General features: G+C 50.2%; 1 protein-coding gene across 1 annotated transcript in view; it reads left to right on the top strand.

Moving 5' to 3' along the window:
• Positions 1-1,537: 1,537 nt before the first annotated feature.
• SLC6A17 (solute carrier family 6 member 17) overlaps positions 1,538-20,685 on the top strand; it is a 53,085-nt gene continuing 33,937 nt past the window's right edge. Inside the window, exons 1-2 of the mRNA XM_033197204.1 lie at positions 1,538-1,905; positions 18,042-18,414. Coding sequence (XP_033053095.1) covers positions 18,129-18,414 — 286 coding nt within the window. The 5' untranslated portion in view covers positions 1,538-1,905; positions 18,042-18,128. The remainder of the gene's footprint in view (positions 1,906-18,041; positions 18,415-20,685) is intronic.

Below are 20,685 nucleotides of genomic sequence, written 5' to 3'. Positions count from 1 at the left end.
CTCACTAAATAGTTGTTGAAAGCATTTTTCTATCAGGAGATAATTCTCTATGGGTGTCTTGTGTTCCCACAAGTTTTGTGGGCAGGCGTACTGATGGCTTTTTGTTCCCATTATCTTTTGGAGGATGGTTGCATAGCAAACAGCCTCCAATGAGAGCATCTCCCTCGAGCGGAGGGCAGTTCTGTTTGCTGTCTAGTATAATAAAGATATGTCTAGGGCAAATGTCGGCCAAGTTTGCTTGCAGCACATTATAAAAGATTGGGGTTTCCTAAACTTGGGAGTTCCTCAGTGTGTGTGGTCCAGTCTCATGTCCCTCCCACGGGACTTCAGAGTTAAAGGAAGGTGATCTGAATGTGAAGCTCTTGCAGCCTGCTGTGCCATGAGTAATTAAAGTCCTTTGTGTCTGGCCCAGAGTTTCCTGTCTTCTGCTGGCATCCATGAAACTGGCAGGCTAACTTAGATTGTAAGTGTAAAATCTCAGACCCTTCAGAGTTCTTGACAATGGCTCTTACCACCTTTCACTAAGACAGCTGAGACAACCTCCATCTCCCATTCCTCCCAAACACCTGCCTTGGATGCTAAAGGTCCCCTTTGTGTTCCCTAGAGGAGAGGGAATTCATCCAGACTCCCATAACAGCCACCCAAGGCCCTAGCAGGATGGCTCCTGCTTCCCTGTCTAACTTCACCTCTCATCATCCCCACCCCTGCTCCAGTTCAGGCAACCACTACCCCACCCCACGCATACATTCCTACTCTCTTGCATCTATGCCCTTGTCATGCTGTCCACTCCACAGGGGTCATCCTTCTCCCCTTCTGACTGTCCATCCTTTAGGCCAGGATCTTCCAAGAGGCCTACTCAAAAACCAGTCAGAATTTCCCTGTCACTGTCTCCCCACTTTACTCATCTTGTATGGTTCTCCAATCCTTTTGCTTTGTATTGTGAAGACCTGGGTCAACCCACACTGCCTCTCTAGGAGGTTCCATTCCCTCACCTCTGTGATCCTTTCAGCCTCTGCAGCCCCTGGCACACAGCAGGTGCTCAACAGATGAGTGATGTCCTGAAGAGTTGACCTGCACAGGGAACAGCCTTGTGGAATGGTAGGATGGATGGACGGAGGAGTGGAAGGACATCTCAAGGAAAGGGAACAGAAGCACGGAGGTGGAAATGTCCAGGGCAGGGGAAATAACCACATGAATTGAGATTGAGTTCATGAAGGAAGGCGGAAAGAGGTGAGTCTGAAAAGAAGAAAGTGAGGCCTAGGGTCCAGGAGGGTTTTAACCATTGGGACCCCATTCCCCTCCCAGGGCAGAAGCCCTGGCGAGGGCTCCAGGGTCTGCATCTCCTGACGAGTGGCCTCAAGAAGCTAAGCCCCCTGGCAACTCCCTCTCCTGCCCCCCGCCCACCCTCTCCGCCTACATCGGCCATCAGAGCCTCGGTAGCTGCCCGAGAGCCTCGCATTGACGCGGGCCCGCGCGTGAGTCAAGCCTGCGTCACGGCGCCCCGCCGCCAGGGTGGCCTTTCGGAAAGCGAGGGAACAGTGCGCGCAGCGCTCCGCCCAGCTCCGTTCCGCTCCGCAGAGCCGGCGCGGGCAGGGCGCAGGGAGGGAGGCACTCGGCCCCAGTCTTCGCAGCCCCGCGTGCTCTCTGCCGTGGGACCTGGGTCCCCGCGCCGCTCCCCTGAGCCCCGAGCACGCGGCGGGCGGGTGCCGGGTTGAGACGGGCGGTGAGACAGGGAGTGAGGAGCGAGCGGAGTCGCGTGCGCCGCCGCGCAGCCCCGGGTCGCCCCAGCCCCAGCCGGGGGCCTGTGGCCCAGGGGAGGAGTTGTGCGTCCGCGACCCGTCGGGGACCGCAGCTGCTCGGCCGGAGTGCACGGGCCGAGTCTGCGCGACTACCCACGCGTGACAGGTGAGTCGCTGGCCGCGCCCCACCGGGCTTTACCGGGCCGGCCACTGCAACTTTCCCTGTTCTGGCCCCGCCCCAGCCAGGGAGGGCTGAGAACCAAGGTGCGAGGCGGCGCTGCCCGGGCATCCGCCCGACCCTGCGCTGGTCCCGGGTTCCTCTCGCCGCTCCAGCCGCGGTTGCCTGGCGACGGAGCCCCGAGGCCCGCACTCCTTCGCGCATCCGGGTGCCCAGCGGCGCACGCACGGGTTGGACACCAGGCTTCAGCTTCTGGTGCTCAGAAGGGCCCAAGAACTCTGGAGGAAATGGGCTGACCTGCGGAGGCAACCGCCCGCGGAGAACCGGGAGGGGGCCCGCCCAGTCCATCCACGGCTTGAAACTGCGCGCCCTGGGCGCAATTCCATTGGGAGCCTCCTTCGCAGCTGGAGACCCCCAGCCCCAGCCGCTCGGCCTCAGGCCTGTGACCTTGACAGTAACATTGGCAAGCGAAGCAGAACTCTCACGTCCGAGATGAATATTTAATTCTCAGTCCTGGGTCTGGTCCTCGCTGGATTCGGAGCTAGCAGAGAGCCCTTCCTCCCTCGTGGGAAGCGCATCTGGGGAACGGAATGGCTGAGACAGGGGACGTGCGTGGGGTGCCCATCTGGAGGGGGCGCCGTCCTGGCCGGGCGAGAGGCCTCTGCTACATTTGTGCCTGTGTCCGGTGTTCTGAAGCAATGCTGAAAGCTCGCAGTACTACAGGGAGGGCCGCTCCCCCAGGGGCGCGGCCGCCTTGGAAAGAAGCGTGATGTTTCCTTTTAAAGCCCAGACAGCCCTGTCAGAAATCAAGTTCAGAAATCCCAAGGCCATTCACCTTACAGGACCTAGGTCCTGTCAAGTTGGCTTTAGAAAATATTTTTTGATCCCATTCCTCTCTCCTTTTTTTTTTTTTTTTTTTTTTTTTTTCCAGAAATACTTTAACAGGCGTTTTGGATTAGGAGATTTCTAACCAGAGCTACCTTTGGGGCAATTCAGCTGTAAACTTGAGGCAGGTGGGGGTGGGTTGGGGAGACAGGGAAGTGTTAATGAGAAACAAGATTCTTTTCCAGGCATTGTCTTTGTTAATAGGAACTTCAGGAACAAAGACAATCCTGTAATGGCTCCAAAAAAATTCAACCACAAGTTTAGTTAGCGCCTGTTAAGGCCTTGCTGGACACACTCACTTATGTCTGGAGAACAAGGTCAGAGTGTGTTGAGGTTTACAGTGGGGAGTTCTTGTGTCTCGTTCTGTGCTTACATTATCCCATGGCTCTGTGAGGCAGACCCATCACCTGGGCAGGAAGAGCTTTGAGGTCACACCTGGTTGTCCTTGGCCATGGCTCATCCACAGGGACCATCAGAGGCTTTAGCTCCACTGCCGGATTTTTCTCTAATGGAACATCTGTGGCTAAGTAGGTGGTTGAGTTTCAGCGAATCTCTGCAGCTCAGCCTGGAGGGTGACTCAGTGCAGGAGGCAAATCATGCCCACTAGCTCTGATTGGAGTGAGTTTGTTTGGCCTGAGTCACACACAGAGTCGTGTGTCAGCTGTTTGTGAGTTGAATGGAGTTCTTTAGCAGGACTCGTGAGCAGGAATGACCTGAGCCCAAGTGTTTTGGGCAGAGGTGGGCAAGTCCTCTGAGGGAGCTAAGCACAGCTCTGGCTGCTGAGCAAGGGTCCTGGAGCTCTGACTCCATGGGAAGGTGAGCAGGGCCAGGCTGGTGTGGGCAGGGAGATGGGGAGTGGTGAAGGGGAGGGTGAGGAAAGGCTCTGTGATTGAGGTCAAAACTGGGCCCAGTGTTCTGCCATGTGCCAGTGGGGTGACCTTGGGCAAGTCACTTTACCTCGGGAGTCTCAGTTTCCTCAGTTGTAAAACAGGGATGCCTATGATATTATTTCTGCCGGCCGGCTTATTTTGAGCCAGGTGCTAGGCACAGCATGTGCTCATTAGATGTTACTTCCCCATCCCTTCCCTATGGGCCTTAACCAGAGGCAGTTCTTTCTCTCATTGCCCCTGCTCTATCATGAAAGGGGATGTGGGGAGACATGAAGGTTCTGTGCTTCCCATGTGATTAAGAAGGACCCATAAGTCAGCTTCACATAGACTTGTTTCCAACCCTCAAGTCTCCCCATGAGACCCTAAATTGGGAAGCCTGGTTAAGAGCAGGATTAGTGTTGGGGTAGGGGTGGCGTTCAGCTGTGCTGGGTCTGCTGGCTGCTCTTGGCCACCTGCAACAGCTCTCGGGTGACTCCAGCACAGACCTTGACTCCTTGGGGTTGTTTCTGAATGGCCTGGTCCCAAGCTGCCGCACCTGCTGGGTGGACTTCAGGGGTCATTTCTCTTTGTTCAGGTCTTGCCATCCTCCTCCCCACCCATTATATCCATAAAGAATTGAAAGTTACAAGAGAATTGTTCAGGAGAGCTGAGGCTGGCCTCTCCTGGAGAGGAAAGTGAGGTGTGTGACTCCTGTTTTCCTGAAGGACCCTGAGTCCCTAGTTTTCTCTGTCTGTAAAATGTCCAGATTTGGTGCTGAGCTAAGATGTGTGTGCCTTAAGAGTGAAGGAAATAAGGGGATCCCCACTGCAGCAAGAAAGAAGCCATGCTGGCTCAGGGGACTCCAATCTGCTACTGGAAATGTGTGTGTGTGTGTGCGCGCGCGTGCGCGTGCATTGCATTCACCATTCATTCTGGAGCCAATGCCCTCCCCGTTGGATCCAGGAGCAAATTCCAAGGATGACAGAAACAGAGATGAGAAGATTCCAGAGAAGCAGGTTCCTTCTGCCTGTATACCCTCCCTTCCTTTATACTCCTTTTCTGTCCAGGTTTGCTGCAGCAGGACAATTCATCATTAATCCCTTTAAAGCTGCTAAGATAAGCAGTGGAATAGTTTGAAGGGAAGATGGATTTAAGCTTTTTTGCTAGAACTAGCTCTGAGTTATCACTCGCTCCCAGGCTGAGCTACAAGCAGTCCTCACAGCCAAACATCTGGAGCACCAAGATGGGGGAAAAAACAACCTGTGACCTCAGCCCCTGTGTCTCCCTTCCCTGACTGATGTTGCTGGCTGCCAGAGGTCAGAAGCACAGTGCCATAGGTGGAACTGATTGCTAGAGCACTATCCCAAACTCAAGTGGGGCAGTGATCTGTGAGGAAATGCCTACTCTGCATGCTTTTAGGAGGGGCGAGTGCAGTTCTGGATTCCAGTAGCTCACACTGTGCTTGGCACAAATTGATAATATCCAGTTGCTTATTGAGGCTTCTGTGCTGTGCTAAGTGCTTTATTCCCAGACCATCTCATTTAATCTTCACTACAATCCCAGGAGACAGATATTGCTATCTCCAGTTTACAGATCGTAAAATTTAAGGTTCAGAGAGGTTAAATGATTTGTTCAAGGTCACACAGGTAATGAGTGGCAACCAAAGACTTGGAACTCTATCAGTCCAAACTTCATGTTCCTAACCTCTATGTGATACTTTTCCATAATACATTCTTAATAAATGCTGACAACCTAGGCATTTGCCCAAACAAGATTGTCTAGAGCTGTAGGTCCAGTTTTTTTTTTTAAGTTAGTGCCCCGGGAAAAGGGGAAATGGGCCTGTACTCATTGGAAATTGGTGGAAAACTAACATAACCAAATGTCCAAGGTTTGGGGAATATGGTATTTGGCTCCAGGTGGGTTGAAATCCAGAAAAAGATCCCAGGCTCCATCTTGGTGTTTTCTTGTCCTTTCCCTGCCCTTCTCTTCCTGACCTCTACTGCCCTTGACCTCATTCCCTTAACATTGTCCAAGCTAGGGATTCGTGTGTAGACCAGTGAGAGGAGTCAGAGCCAGGTGGATGTTGCCCTGAGAATTTCTGCATATGCAGAATCAAGGACGGCCACTTGCTGATGGGAGCTTGGTGGATCAGGTGTCTCTGCTGGAGAGTGTATGCCCGGGATTTGTAGCCATTTCTGGTGAGGCCCCAGATCCCAGAGAAAAACTGCGAACACTTCAAGGTTATTACAGCAGCTGCTGGCAGGGCTGCTTGGGGAGATGCCACTTGCTTCTTCCTGGTCTTGTCCCATGGAGAGCCCACTTTCTCCTCACTCCAAAACTCTGCCACGCATGTCCGTGGCCGTTCTGGGAAACATGGCACCTGATTCCTCCAGCTTCTCTGTCTCTTCTCTTTCTCTGAAAAATCGCCATCTCCAGAACAGGTCCATGCTGTCCTAACCTGCCCATCATCTCCAAACCACCTGAGATCTCAGTGGGGAAGTTCCTGAAGGTGAATAACTGAATGTAAGTATTAATGTTCCTCACTGGCAGTGGGCGAAGAGGACTTTCCAGAAACCCTTGCTTCATAGGCAGCCATTTTGTGGAGATAAGTCCTTTGATAATTCTCATTCTCTTCCTCCTCCTCCCGTGAGTGATTCTTAAAACATTGCTCATTTATGGGCAAATCCAGTTTTTTTTTTTTAATATATAGTTAAACATTCAATACGTACAGAAAATTAACATGTGAGAACATAAGCTCAGATGCAGTATGAATTACTGTATACACTTATTCTCATGTTCAGAACCAGGTGTGTTTTGTTAGGGAATAATTCTGGGTCAGGTGAGTCCTAGGCTACCTGAGTCCGCAACTAGGGAGTTGAGGCACAAAGCCCTGTCCATTCTGTGTCCTCTTGTGGAGTGGGAGTGAGGCACATATAGAGTCAGGGGAGTGAGTACACCAGCTCACAGCTCATTAGCTGCAGTTGTCCCACTGAGCTGCCACTCTGCCTTCCCGAGCCTACCTAGCAGTTTATTTGAAGATAACAAGTTGTCTGTCACTGTACGCCATCGTTTCTATTTACTGGTTTAATTAGAATTTCTGCTGGATTCTGCATACCACTAATTTACCACCTTCTATTTTGCTTACAAATGGAATTCACTGGTCCACACCCCAAAATTCTGCTGGTTACATTTTTCTTTAATTACAAGATTCCTGGGTTCCTGAGGCTTTAAATCCCACACCAGCTCTAAATGGAGCAGAAGCAATGTTTGCTAAAACTACCTTGCAAGAGGAATGAATAGTCACTCCATAGGGTGGTTAAAGAATGTACTGTCAAATGAGTATTCATTGAGGACATGGGTCTGCCTTCCTTTGCCCAGATCTAAAGGAAGAAGAGCAGATGTTCTGTACTGCGTGCGCAACCTGGGCTGGCTCTCAGAAATGACCGGGTGGGCGCTGTCCATGGTCCTGCCACACCACGGGGGCCATCTGCCTGCTAGTAATTTGGGACTCCAAAGAACGGCTGGAAGGAATCTCCTTGACCAGTTCCCCAAATTGCTTTATCTTGTGAGTTTTGGAAGAGAACTCGGTCAAGTGAGGAAGATCCTGATCTCTGGGAGAAATGGTGGTAGATGGGTTCAGTCCACGGTTGACTTCCTGAACGTATCATTTTGCAAGGCTGCATGGAGCACTGCAGAACTTCCCAACCAGTGCTACAGATGGGTAACATGTGGCCCAGAAATAATGATGCCCTCATTCCTTGGAGTAGCTTGGGATGGCCTAGCATGGTGGTGTCCCCTCCATGTACCCCAGTGTGCCATGCGAGTGTTATTTTCTGTGTCATGACATGCAAAAGATCGGAACGTACCAGTATGTCAGAAAGAAAATAGCTACAGTTTGGTAGATGACAGTCTGAATCCCTGCTCTTCTATTGTATGGCTGGGTAATCTTGTACGTGATAGAGGCTTCTTTGTCTTGAAGATAAGAATTGTATTTTATCTCAAGTTGTTGTTGTGAGGATAAATAACGTATGTAAGCACAGTGGGTCACCTGTGGCTTGTCCCAGTAGGACACTTTTCTGCCCAACACTCTACAAAGCTGCACTGAAGGCTGGTGAGGAAAGAGACATAAACCCTTCTCATTTTCAGGAAAGAGACATCATGTTGGGACTGTAATTAAGGGTTTCTGATCACTATTCCTTCAAGAGCTCTTCAGCAGTCCGTTTGGTAACTCAGGTAATTGGACACCCTTGGTTCCCTCTGTCTCTTTCTGAGACAACAGAAAATAGTGGTTTTAAGACAATCCAGGTCAGATGATTTTTGGCAGATGCTGTGAGGAGTCATCTGTCCCCATGGTGGTCCCCCCATGAATGAGGAAAGAAGGGAATGAGGCTTTCATTAGTTGTTCCTGGACTTTTATATGCATATCTGGTCTTTAAAATTTTTCTTTTTCCAAACTGGTATACTCTCATGGGTCCTTTATCTGTCTGAGACCTGGTGTGCCCTTCAGCACCTCAGGTCCTCAGTTTCCCTTTCTCTTCAAAACTCAAGTCTCATCAACAGCCTGATACACATCACCAATATTGCTTACCTACCCTCCGTGTTTCTTCACTTGTCCTACCAGCAGCCATTGATCCCTATAAAAATAGTCAGGTCAGGCGAGGCACGTTGGTTCATACCTGTAATCACAGCACTTTGGGAGGCCGAGATGGGTAAATCACGAGGTCAGGAGATCCAGACCATCATTGCCAACATGGTGAAACCCCGTCTCTATTAAAAATACAAAAATTAGCCAGGTGTGGTGGCCTGTGTCTGTAATCCCAGCTATTCAGGAGGCTGAGGCAGGAGAATTGCTTGAACCCGGGAGGCGGAGGTTGCAGTGAGCTGAGATTGCGCCACTGCACTCCAGCGTGGGCAACAGAGCAAGGCTCCATCTAAAAATAAATAAATAAATAAAAATAAAAATAGTCAGGTCACATTACTCCCCTGCTTGAAAACCTCCAATAGCTTCCTATTAGCCTTGAAAGAAAACCCTAACTCCTTTCCATGCTCCATGAGTCCTGCCTGCTTTGAATACTCACTGTCTTCCTAGCCCAGCACCTCCCACTCTTCCGTTGTTCAGGGTGCTGTAGGCACATGGCCGTCTGTCTGTTCCTTGTACTCACCAGGCATTCAGGTCCTGCCTCAGGGCATTTGCACTTTCTGTTCCCTCTGCTCTGAATGCTTTCCCAGGACATCCACATGGCTCACTCTCTCACTCTGTTCAAGTCTTTATGTCATCTTATTGGAGCATGCTTCCTTCGCCCTATCTCTGTTGCAGCATTCCTGCTGTGCTCCACCCCCTCATACTCTATACTGTATATGCTTATTTGATATATTTATATATACTATCAGATATAGTGTATTTTTTTTTTTTTTTTTTTGAGGTGGAGTCTCGCTCTGTCACCCAGGCTGGAGTGCAGTGGCCGGATCTCAGCTCACTGCAAGCTCCGCCTCCCGAATTCACGCCATTCTCTTGCCTCAGCCTCCCGAGTAGCTGGGACTACAGGCGTCCGCCACCTCGCCCGGCTAGTTTTTGTATTTTTTAGTAGAGACGAGGTTTCACCATGTTAGCCAGGATGGTCTCGATCTCCTGACCTCGTGATCCGCCCTCTCGGCCTCCCAAAGTGCTGGGATTACAGGCTTGAGCCACCGTGCCCGGCCTATAGTGTATGTTTTTATGTACACTATAAATTATATATTTGTCTGATTTCTATTTGTCCCTCTGCGCTAGAATATAAATCCCATGGGGCAGGGACATTATTTGCTCTGTTCTCTGTTGCACGAGAACAGGGCCTAGCACGTAATGTTCAGCAAATATTTGTTGAAAGAAGTAAAGGAAAAGAAGGAGGGAAAGAGATTTAAAAAACAGCAAGAGGAATATTTTAAAATCCCATATTTTAGCAGTACCTCTAGTTTATAGGAGTCTCTGGGCTCTATTCTCCTTCCAGGCCAAAAGGCGAGTAGAAGTCGGAGAACTGAGCCCCAGCATCCCCTGTCAGCCCACTGTGTCCTTGGGCTCACACGTGCATGTCTCACCCAGCTCCAGGGCATTGTGGTATGTGGGTGAGTATGCCTTGATTCCTGGCTAAGCCCATTTCCCACATGTTCTCACGTGAAGGTGGTAGCTGGCACTGGTTGATGGCATGCCCCTGAGGGCCTGGCCTGAGTTGAGCACAACTCTTGTGTTACCTCATTTTATACTCATGACAACCCCACAAGGTGTAGCATCCTTCATTCCTATCTCTTCGGGTCCAGAAAGTAAAGCCAAGAGGGATTATGTACTTTCCCAAAGACTAACATCTCATAAATGGCAGAGCAGGACTTTAGGTTTTCCTGGCTCGGAAACCCATGATAGCATTGAGGTTGAGAGTCAGGCTCCAGGGTCAGTCTGTCAGTGCAGATCCAGGGGCTTTGGATGACTTGCCTTATTTCATCAATTCCAAAATGCATATTTTTGCACATTACCACATCGTAAAATCAGGACACGACATGCAATCAATAGCTGTTTCAACATGGCTGTGGGTCTATGACAGCTCACCTTAGTTGGGTAGAAACCTTCAATGGATCCTTTCTGGTAAGTTCAAGAAAGTGCTAGCATCACAGGATCCTAGATTCAATGAAATATAGGTAATTATCCCTCTGAGCTTCCATATCTTCATTCGTAAAATGGGAATAACAGTGGTATCTACCTGATATAATTACTGGCAGGATTAAAGGAGCTAATATCTGTTTGGTGCTCAGCATGGTGGTTGCCACAGAGATGGGACTCAAGAATTATGGCCTATGTGCTGTGTTATCATTGTTATTATTACTACACCCCACTCTGCCTTCAGAAGTTCCCCCAGTGGATCCCTCAGCACCTGAATTCCAGTAAAGAGAGAATGCATGGGTTGGCGGGGGGTAGGTCCTGGGGCTGCCCTTGTTTACATGCACACAGAGCATGTGTTCTCCCACGTGAGATGGTAAAATGGAACCACAAGATCTGTTTGCACTGGCCACACCCACATTTTTCAGTGCCAGTTCCTCCCCCTCTGGACCATCTGCCCCCTTTCCTGCTTCCCTTCCTTCTTGACTAAGAAAACAAGATATCGACTGAAGAGAACAGACTCGGCAAATGCAACAGGAAGGTAAGAAAGGGCTGCAGAAGGTGCCATTGGCTCCTCAGCTAGATTTCTTGTTTGGAATGGTCCCACAAGTCCAAGCCATGCTGTGCCCACCCAAAGATGATTTCCCTGAGGTGAGGATGGATTCTGTCTATAAAGTAGGGAAGGTACAGCACAAAGACTGGCTCTTTTGAAAGTGGCAAAAAGTCACAAAGGGATGGCCAGGTTTCTTAGTGTATCCTGGCTTTCAAACTGTCACTTGGGGCATCCTTGGGGCATCCTTGGGGCATGATATGGTCTTGGCATCAGAATATCACATCAAGAAATGGAAAAAACTGGAAGCTGGAAAAACACATCAGACTCCAGAAACTTTGGGGAGTTCAAAAATGGATCAATTCGTTTATGCACTCATTCAATTCAATAATGTCATATTTATCATGCTCATATTATAATAAGATACCAGAATTTGGCCTTGCAGATGCAAAGATGGTGTCAATTGAGGTATGAAATGGAAGACCAAAACACAAACCCAACAAATCTGTGAAATGGAGTAAAAAAAATCCCCACTCTGTTCATTTGACTATTCAGTGAGCTTTTGTTTCTCTTTCTCCTTCCATCCATGTGGTAACCAGATGCAGCTGGTAGGTAAGCAGGCAAGCACCGCTCCTTATTTTACAGATGGCTTCCAAGTCTTGGGGCTCTCCCCATGTGTGCTACAGGGATGCACCGGATTAGAGTCCCCCTGGCTGGGACATGCAGACTTCCGGTAGATTCACATGTCTCTCTAGTCACTGCTGTTGGTGTTTTACCCCTACCTCTTTGTTTCAAAGGTGAGGCGGTAGTAAGATTTCTACATGAGAAGCAGGTTGTTCTGAGAGGATTGGAAGGCAGGGACGCTGGAACACCTGTAAATACCATGTTGTGCCCACAGATCATCTGTGTGTGTGAGGCACTGGGTGGGTAGGAGCAGTGAAGGGTGGGCACAAAGCTGAGTGCACCTTCGATCCTGCCTCGAGGAGCTTGCTGTTTAGAAAAGGGATCAGGCATAATGACAACTGGTTGTACCAGACAGCCAAATAGTAAAATAGTGTAAAAGAGTGTTACGAGGAGTGTGCTTAGAAGGGCAGAGCGTTAATGCTCACTCACAGACTCGCAGGAGCTGTCATAAAGGCGAGGGGACCTAGAAGGCTTCAGCTGTCAGGGGATGGGAAGTGGTTAGTCTAGAATGAGTGGTGGTGAGTGAGCTAGGAGGAAGTAGAAGCTGAGGCCCAGGAGATAGAACGGGCCCAAATGCCTTGGAAAGGGCCTTGGGCTCCCTTCAGTAGGCAGTGGGAGTGGGGCGGCGTGGCATTTCCAGAAGATGCCACCGAAGGCAATGTGTAGGATGCTGGTGGGGAAAGTGAGCTGGGAGCCTGCTGCAGGCATCTAGCCAGAGAGCAGGCTTGAACTAGAGCAGGGGGGTGGGAAGAGGACAGAGCTGAACACACTGACAGGACTTGTGACCTGGGTGGGGGTGGAGGAAAGAGAGGTCAAGAAGGGTGTGTGGTCCCTGCCTGTGTCCTGGGCCAGAACATCCAGGGGCAGAAGCCTCCAAGTCAAGGCCAGGCTCTGTCAGGAGCAGTTTGCCCCAGGTGACTGTCAGAGGTTTTAATAAAACAATTAAAAATAATTTGTGTCTCTGATAACAGTCCGGCCTGTTTTGGGCTCAGTAAAAGCTCAGAGGCTCTGAGGTAATTAGGAGAACAGTTTGGGCCACAACTGCCTGTCATGAAGAAACCAGGAAGCTGCCCAGCATTCTGACATGGCTCCTACTCACTGCCGATTCTACCTGAGTTAGATGTTGGCTTTGAGGTCCTGAGTAGGGACCACTTCCACTGCTCTCCTCTTCTTGGGGGCTCTTCAGGGTGCCTGTTGGAACACCCCGAAGAGGTGCTTTTTAAGGATGGGCTTGGCCACAGCCACTCTTTACAGAGCCACAAGACCCAAGGGTAGCAGGGTCAGGAGCACGGGCAGGGGCTGGGCAGGGCGGGCCTGTGGTATCTGTGTGTCGTTGTAGTTAGGTGACTGCCTGCTTCCCCACATTGGTGGCTCCCCCACTCACCTCCCCTGGGGAGTCTAACTCGGAAAGTAAATGATTCTCTTTGTGTTTTGAGTTACCTGAACCTCCCTAGCAAGAAACACCCCAGGCCCAGGAGGCGGGTGCTCAGGGAGCTGCCTTCATCATTACAGAAGGGCACCTCTTCCCTTCTCCTCCGTGGCTGCTGTCGGCTCCAGGCTTTGTCCTGGTGCCAGGGTGAGAGCGGCTATCCCCCACCACCTTGAGCTAATTGCCGGATGGTGTGTTTGAAAAATTTTCATGGAGACCTCACCCCTCTGGCAGGAGATATTTTTACCTGTCTGCCTCCCAGTCACACTATTTTTTCTCCTTTCAAGAAGATTCGCAGTTCACTTGCTCCGACCTGTTTCTCTCGCAGGAGCTATTCTGAGCTGCAAGCCACCTCTGTTGCTAAGTGACAAGCTGGCACCGAGGGCTTGCTCGGCACTCGTGCCCCTCTGCGCTGTGCTTTCAGGGATGGAGGCACTCCTTTCAGAGAGTACCTTGCAGCTTCATCATCTGACGTGTTGCTCATGAAAGTCACTTCACAACCCACCCCAGCTACTACGGGGGGATAATTAGAATACAGCTGGGCTGTCTGTCATCACATCTCTACCATGCTCCAGGGGGCTCTCAGCTGATGGAGGGCGGCAGGGCAGACAGAACTTACCTTTCGCATCCATTGTTACAGGTGCCTGGGGCAGGTGGCTCCTTGCTCACACCCACAAGCAGGAGGGACTCTCAATGGATATATGCTAGAGCTGAAAGGGGTCTTGGAGGCCATCCGTGCCAACCCATTTTACACACAGGAAAACTGAGGTCTGGGGAAGTTAGGGCAATGGTACCAGTTTGCACAGTAGGTTGGTCGATCCCAGTACCTAGCTGGCCTGCTGATGTCTGGATCGTGGCTGGTTCCATGAGATGCATGGATATGGAAAGAGAGGAATCGCCCCTCTCAGGGTCCTTCTCTGATCCTGATGCTCCTCACAGACAAGGCTTTGGGGTCATTGGCTGGGTACACTTTGGATTTCCAGGCCCTGCCTGCTGTAAAAGCTGACCTTTCACCGGCACATGGCGTCAGGGAACTGGGGGTGGGGCAGGGAGGGTTGTTCCAAGTCACTGCCTCCACTGGGGTATGAATTGAATGAGAGCTAAAGAAACAGTACCATTTGTGAGCGCCTCTTGGGTGCTGGCAGGGTTCTAAGACAAGTACAACGTATTCTCCTCACAGTACGGTGGGGTAGGCACCACTGGCACCCTCCCTTGACATATGAGGAAACTGCAGCTCAGGGAGGCTAGAACAGTTGCCCAGGCCAGGTGGCTGGCACGCAGTGAGCCAGGGTTGGAACCCAGGCCATCTTACTCCTGAGCAGGATCACCAACCCATGTTGTAAAAAATAAAAAATGGTTTTAAGTGGTCTCAAGCTATTCCAAACATGAGGTACATTTTAATAACAATAATGCTTAACTTTTACTACAGGCCTTGTTTTTATTAATAATAATATTGCTGGTCTTTCGGATCCAAGCTGGGAGCCTTTGTCTGGCTTTCTTTGACACTGGGGTGTGGTATGTGGTAGGACTTTCTAGGGGCTGCCCTAGGTGGACACCAGTTCTGGAGAAGAAAGTGGGCATTGCTGAGGTGGTGCAGGATGCTTCTCTCCACCCGCCTCCGCTCCCACGGTCAGCTCTCTTTGGCCTTTCTTGAGAAGAAATGGGATTGATGGGATCAAATATCAATATGGGGACTTACATGTTTTTTAAATGTGTAAAGGTAAACAATGCAAGACTTCCAGGCAGTGGCTGCTACCATTTGGGTCCTTTCTGTGTGCCAAGCTCTGTGCCAGGCACTCTGTGTGTGGCCGCTCCTTGGACCCTCACAGCAGCCCTCCCTGGGAGATGAGAGGCGTCATTAAATGCAACCTTTTCACCCATGAGGAGACGGATGCTCACATAATTAAAGTGCCATGTCAAGAGCACACAGCTAGTGTGTGGCCAAGGCCTCAGGGCTGCCCACCTCCCTCAGAGCACCAGCCCCAGTCCTCACACACAGCACAGCCATGCTCCTCCCTCCCCAGCGCACTTCTCCCTGTCTCTGCCTCTCATTCTGCCCCGTGGCTCTGGCCACCTTGCTGTTCCTGGAATTCCCAGGCTGCTTCCTTTTTGGGAGCTTTGTGTCTGCTGTTCACTCTGCCAGTGCTCTTTCCTGTTATTCATGCCTCTGCTCAAATGTCACCTCCTCAGAGATGCCCTTCCTGACTGCCCCCCGCAATCCCTGCATCCAGCATAAAAGAGCTGCCTGCCAGCTTGCTCCACCCCTCCGGTGTGATTTTCTTTACAGCATGTATCACCCCTGGCCATTATATTACACATCGATTTCTTTAGTATTTGGCCCTTCCACATGAAATGCAAACTCCACAAGAGGAGACACATTGCCTGTTTTGTTTGCTGCTGTATCTCTCACCTAGAACAGAGGCTGGCATATAGGAGGCACTCAGGAAATGTGTGTCAGGTGAGTGAGTGAGTGAATGAACTCTCAACTCCAGGCCTGTCCAGCTTCACAGCCCATGCTTAACACTCCCACACCCGGTGGTCTTCTCCCTGTGTCCCCCACCCCTACTGAGTCTGACTCTGTTCCAGACAAGGCTCTGGTCAGGGTGTTAGGAGAACCTGAGTAGTTTCGGGCAATTCAGTTCCTCTCTCTGGGCCTCAGTTTCCTCAGAGATAAAATGGGAACATTGAGTCAGACAATTGCTAGGTCCCTTAAGCTTCAATTTCTGAGTCTGACCCTGCTGTCACCTGGGCATATTCACTGGACACAGAGGGTTCCAGTCATGACTGCAGCCCAGCCCAGTGCCTTAGCCTGGAGGTTTGTACAAGCCCTTTGCATCCTGCAGACCTAATGGCACAGGAGTCCTTGGGCCCCCATCCCTCAGTGTGGGATGCGCATGGCATCAGTGACATCTTGGGAAAAAGGAGGAAGCTCATGTTAGCTGATGCTCTGTGGTTGCCGGATGCTGCTGCAGGTATCCTTCTCCGGTTTACCAGAATGTCCTTGAGTCCTCCTTGTTTAAAATGATGCTTTTTTTTTTTCCTCCCAGCCCTTTCTCATCTTGGTGACCGAAGCTGCCATTCACTAGGCTATTTATGGAGAAACATGTGCTCCAATTGGTCAGCAGCAAGATAAATTCTGCAGACTTGCAGGAAACCCCCTTGGTTTTCTCTAGCTGTGGCTTGATGATCAGTAAATCATACCTAATGCACTGCAGATTGCTCTGCTCAAACCCTGCTGTAGGCAGAGCAGCCGAAGACAGGCTCTGAGCCAAGGAACCCTAGTGATTGTAGGCTCCAGAGGGACCCCCACCCTCTTTCCAGATCTCATCTTTAGTAACAGCTCTGGATGTAAGCTGTAGGGGAGGGGGAGACGCCTTGACAAGCAGCCATTTCTCTGTTTGCACGCCCTGCAGACGGGGGACCTGCTGAGTGAGGAGAGGAACCCATGCTGGCAGCCCAGGCAAGGACACAGGCCTCTCCATTGCGTAACTCCTAGGGCCGCACTTCACTTGTGTAGCACAAGCAACACGGCAGCCCTGGGGGGAGGCTGAGGGCTGAAAGTTCTACAGATGCACAAGTGCCACCCATGGGGCACCCTTCTTGACACAATGGAGTGTTCAACTTACCCGCTGTGACGTGAGTCCCAGCAGAGAGCTTCTTATAGGGAATTCTGTGGTCCTCTAACCAGGCTGGCCCTGTCTTTTCTTGAGGTGTGAGGGGGCAGTCACTAAAGACTCACTGTCCCCTTGGAAGAGGAGGGTAGCAGGTGTCACCTGCTAATGTGGTCCAAGACCTGGCCTAGGGAGGGCTAGCCAACCCCATAAACCTCCCAGCTTCATTACATGTGTAACAGGGCCTGGCTGGCAGGCCCCAGGAGGTCTGGGTTGAGGCTGGCAGGAAGGACAGGCCTGGCCCTTGTACTGCACAGCAACCTTGCCTGTGCCATTCAGGTGGCATGCACCTACGAGGAGAACAAACAGGGAGCCCAGCTTCCAGAGACAGCTCTTTCCCTTAATAAAGTAATTACAGAGCTGGGTAAGTTACATCCCTAGAAAGATGCAGGGCAACCGCAGGCTGGGGTGTGTATGTTTAATTTTAAATCCTCCAACCTTCCCTTAATGAGGGGGTGCCTTCAAATGTAACAGAATGGTGGAATTCTTCAAAGGCTTCATTTTCTTGGTGCTTTATTTCTTTAAGGGAAAGCATGAAAGACAAATGAGGACTGGCAGGAGCAGGGGAGGGTTTTGCCTCCCCCGCCCGTGTTGTGCAGACATTATCTGCTGTAAAACTGTCGCCGAAGGATGGAGAACCAGCTCTTGGCTGCAGAAGTCCTCAGATAATGTCAGTGCTGAGCAATGACCCAAGATTCGTTGGCACTGAGCAAACAGCTCTTGGCTTCTGGTGCCAGAATCTTTAGCGGAGCCTGGTCAGCCACTCCGGCGAGGGGAATGGAGATACCATAGGCACTGGTGTCCAGGGGCCCCATGGTGATGGCTCAAGAGCCCTTTTTTTTTCTTTCAAATGTTAATATCCCTTTTAATCACCTGGGGATCCTGTAAAAAGGCAGAGATTGATTCAGGAGGTCTGGTGCAAGCCTGAGATGCCGCATTTCTAATCAGTTCCTGATATAATCCCTGCATGTTGAATGAAAAGGCCCTAAGGAAGGCAGGCACTGGCTTCCATGGCTCCCACCAGGTGGTTTTGGCTAAGCAGAACACCTGGAAAGGGAAGGCTGTATGGGCCTCCAAAGGGGCCTGAGCACTCTAAGCTCTGCAGTACGGAAGAGAGAAATGTCTTCACAGATAACGCTCTACCTGGGTTTGGCGTATGGCTTTGCCTATTTTGCCCCTTTAGGTTTACTTTTCAAATAATGCTCGGGTAAAGCCTGTGGAGAAACTGAGTCTGTAGGCCTTGAGCTCCTCACCGGGCAGCCCCTGATGGGGAGGGAGGGCAAGCTCAGTATTTGAGGCCCTTGACCTGCCTCAGAGTGTGATGGGGAATTGATTTGGGTTGTGTCCACGTTGGGCTCCTCAGCTTCCTGGTGTGGTCAGATAATCCTCTCCTGCTCTCCTGGTTTCCTAGGTCCCTGGATGAGAAGGAGCTGACAGCAGCTGAATTCCATCTTCTCTGTGTGCTGGGGAGCAGGGCTACACGGCCCAGGTGGCATCCATGCCGAAGAACAGCAAAGTGACCCAGCGTGAGCACAGCAGTGAGCATGTCACTGAGTCGGTGGCCGACCTGCTGGCCCTCGAGGAGCCTGTGGACTATAAGCAGAGTGTACTGAATGTGGCTGGCGAGGCAGGCGGCAAGCAGAAGGCAGTGGAGGAGGAGCTGGACTCAGAGGACCGGCCGGCCTGGAACAGTAAGCTGCAGTACATCCTGGCCCAGATTGGCTTCTCTGTGGGCCTCGGCAACATCTGGAGGTTCCCCTACCTGTGCCAGAAAAATGGAGGAGGTAAGAGACAGCTATGCCTGCATCAGGGGTCCCCTGCAAATAGGCCGGGCTGAGGGGTGAAAAAGAACACCCCTTTGCTGAGGCAGAACTGGAGCCCTTGTAGGTTGGAGCTCAGGATTCCAGAGTAAGATGCCCCAGGAATAGCTACAATGATGGTTAGTAGCTACCAAGAGACTACAGGACATGCTAAGAAAGTGGGCTCTGGCTCCAGACTGCCTGGGTTCAGATTCCAGCCCTGCCAATCAAATTTTGGACCTCCTACAAATTGCTTAACCTCTCTGTGCCTCATCTGCAAAATGAGAATAATAGCAGTTCCTGCCTCACAGGATAGTTGGGAGGATTAAACGAGCTTTACATGCAGAATGGGCAACACACAACCAGACATGGTAAGGGGCACCTGTTGGCCATTATTATAAATGCTTACGAGGTGCTAGGCACTGTTCTAAGGACTTAATGGATATTAGGGCTAAGTGCCTGAAGCTGCTGATATTTGAGCATCTTAGAACAACCAAAGCACCAATTTTATGTGATTCAACCATTGAATCTTCCCAACAGCCTTATATAAAGGAGTTGTTAGCATCTTTGTTTTAGAGACCACAATACTGAGGCACAAATTGGTTAGATAACTTGTTCAATGTTGTGTGTGACCAAGGTTACAGCTAGTGATAAAGTCAGGATTCAAACCTGGACAGGCTTGCCCAGAGCCTGGGCACTTAGCCTCCACACCTACTGCCTCCGGGTAAGAGGGGCCTTCACACTGTCCCCTAGGCTTGAATCCTTCTTGAGGATGTTGCCCCTGGTATCAAACCACTACCACCACTTCTAGCCCCCAGGAATTGTCCAAAGGCAGCTTTTTCTGAAACCAGGGATCAACTAACTAAAAATAAAGAAAACCCAATAGGCTGGAAACAAAGAGATTTGCAAGCCCAGACCTCTGGTCCTGAGAAAGTCAACTAGTGAGAGCTCTTGTGTTCCTGAGTCCCTGTGCCTGGCGTGGCATGCTCCAGCCTGTTGGGTGGCCCCACCTTGGCAGGCATTTTACCCCAGCTCCTTCCTTCCTTCCTTGGTTGTGGAACTCTTGCCATGTAGCCTCTTCTAAAGACACAGTCCCCTCCTCTCCAGGATGCACCTTTCCCTAGTTCAGAAGGCCACATTTGACTGGGAGGCTTCTCCTCCTTTCCAGTTTCTTTTGAAGGGCAGGGAGTGAGAATGCCCACCTGAACTCTTGTGATTGAATTAGGCCAAAGGGTTCCATCTTTCCCCCATAGCAAGCTATATTAGCTGCATAGTCTCCTTGCTTGAAAGAGCTTTTTTACTTTTTAATAAGTAACTGTTGATCAGAGCTTGTGGCCTGCATGGCATGATAACTGAGTTGATATAAGACTAGCCCAAAGCAAAGATATAAAAGTGTATGGTTTCCTTATGCACTGTGAGATGTTGAGAAGAGCTCCAAGGTGCCTAAAATGACTTCAAAGGATATGTGGCATTGGAGGACTTAGCTGGGAATCTCTAACCTTGTTCTTTCTAGCTTAACTGATCAGTTCTGCCTGGGCACTTGGTGATGAATTAGAGTGAGTCCCTTTCTATGCCACACACAAGCACTCACACCCAGGGCGGTGTTCTTGCCACAGTCTGACTGTTCACAATGACACCAGTCACCATGGCACCAGACATAAAGAACTACCCTAGAGGAAAAGCATTGTCAATTCTCAGAATTCTGAGCTTTCCATTCCACATTCCTGCCTGCCTTTTTCTATCTTCTCTGATTCCTGCAATCCCTTTTTATCTCTACCTTTAACTGTCCCGTATTTTTACAGGTTTTTGTTTGTTTGTTTGTTGAGACGGAGTCTATAGCAAGTCGTCTTAAATATTTTTTAGGAGGAGGGAAATTATCATAGGAAGAAGACAGCTGTTTGGTCTGAGAGTTGAGTCTGTGCTTTTGAGCCATAGTCGATCTAATCAGACTTTCCGTAGTTCTGGACAGAAACTCTGGAACACTTTCCTTAGCTCCATGAAATGTTGACATCTTCCTAGTTTACTTTTCCTTCTGTTTATTTTTATGAGAAAAAGGCAAGTGTTCAACCATTGCTTACTATGGGTAAGCCACTCATTCGATCTTTGCAACAGCCCTGTGTGATAGGTGTTGGGTCAAAGTTTATGAAATGGCCATTTTTGTAAGTCAAAAATGGCCAAATATCAGCAATTTTATACGTAACATTTTCATCCTCTTCAACCAGATGAGAAAACAGCAGCGCAGAGAGATCAAATATT

Source organism: Trachypithecus francoisi, unplaced genomic scaffold (assembly GCF_009764315.1).
Source record: "Trachypithecus francoisi isolate TF-2019V2 unplaced genomic scaffold, Tfra_2.0 Lachesis_group5, whole genome shotgun sequence".
Taxonomy (NCBI): Eukaryota; Metazoa; Chordata; class Mammalia; order Primates; family Cercopithecidae; genus Trachypithecus; species Trachypithecus francoisi.
Note: the sequence above shows the minus strand (reverse complement) of the source record. Positions and strands in the feature narration are given on the sequence as shown.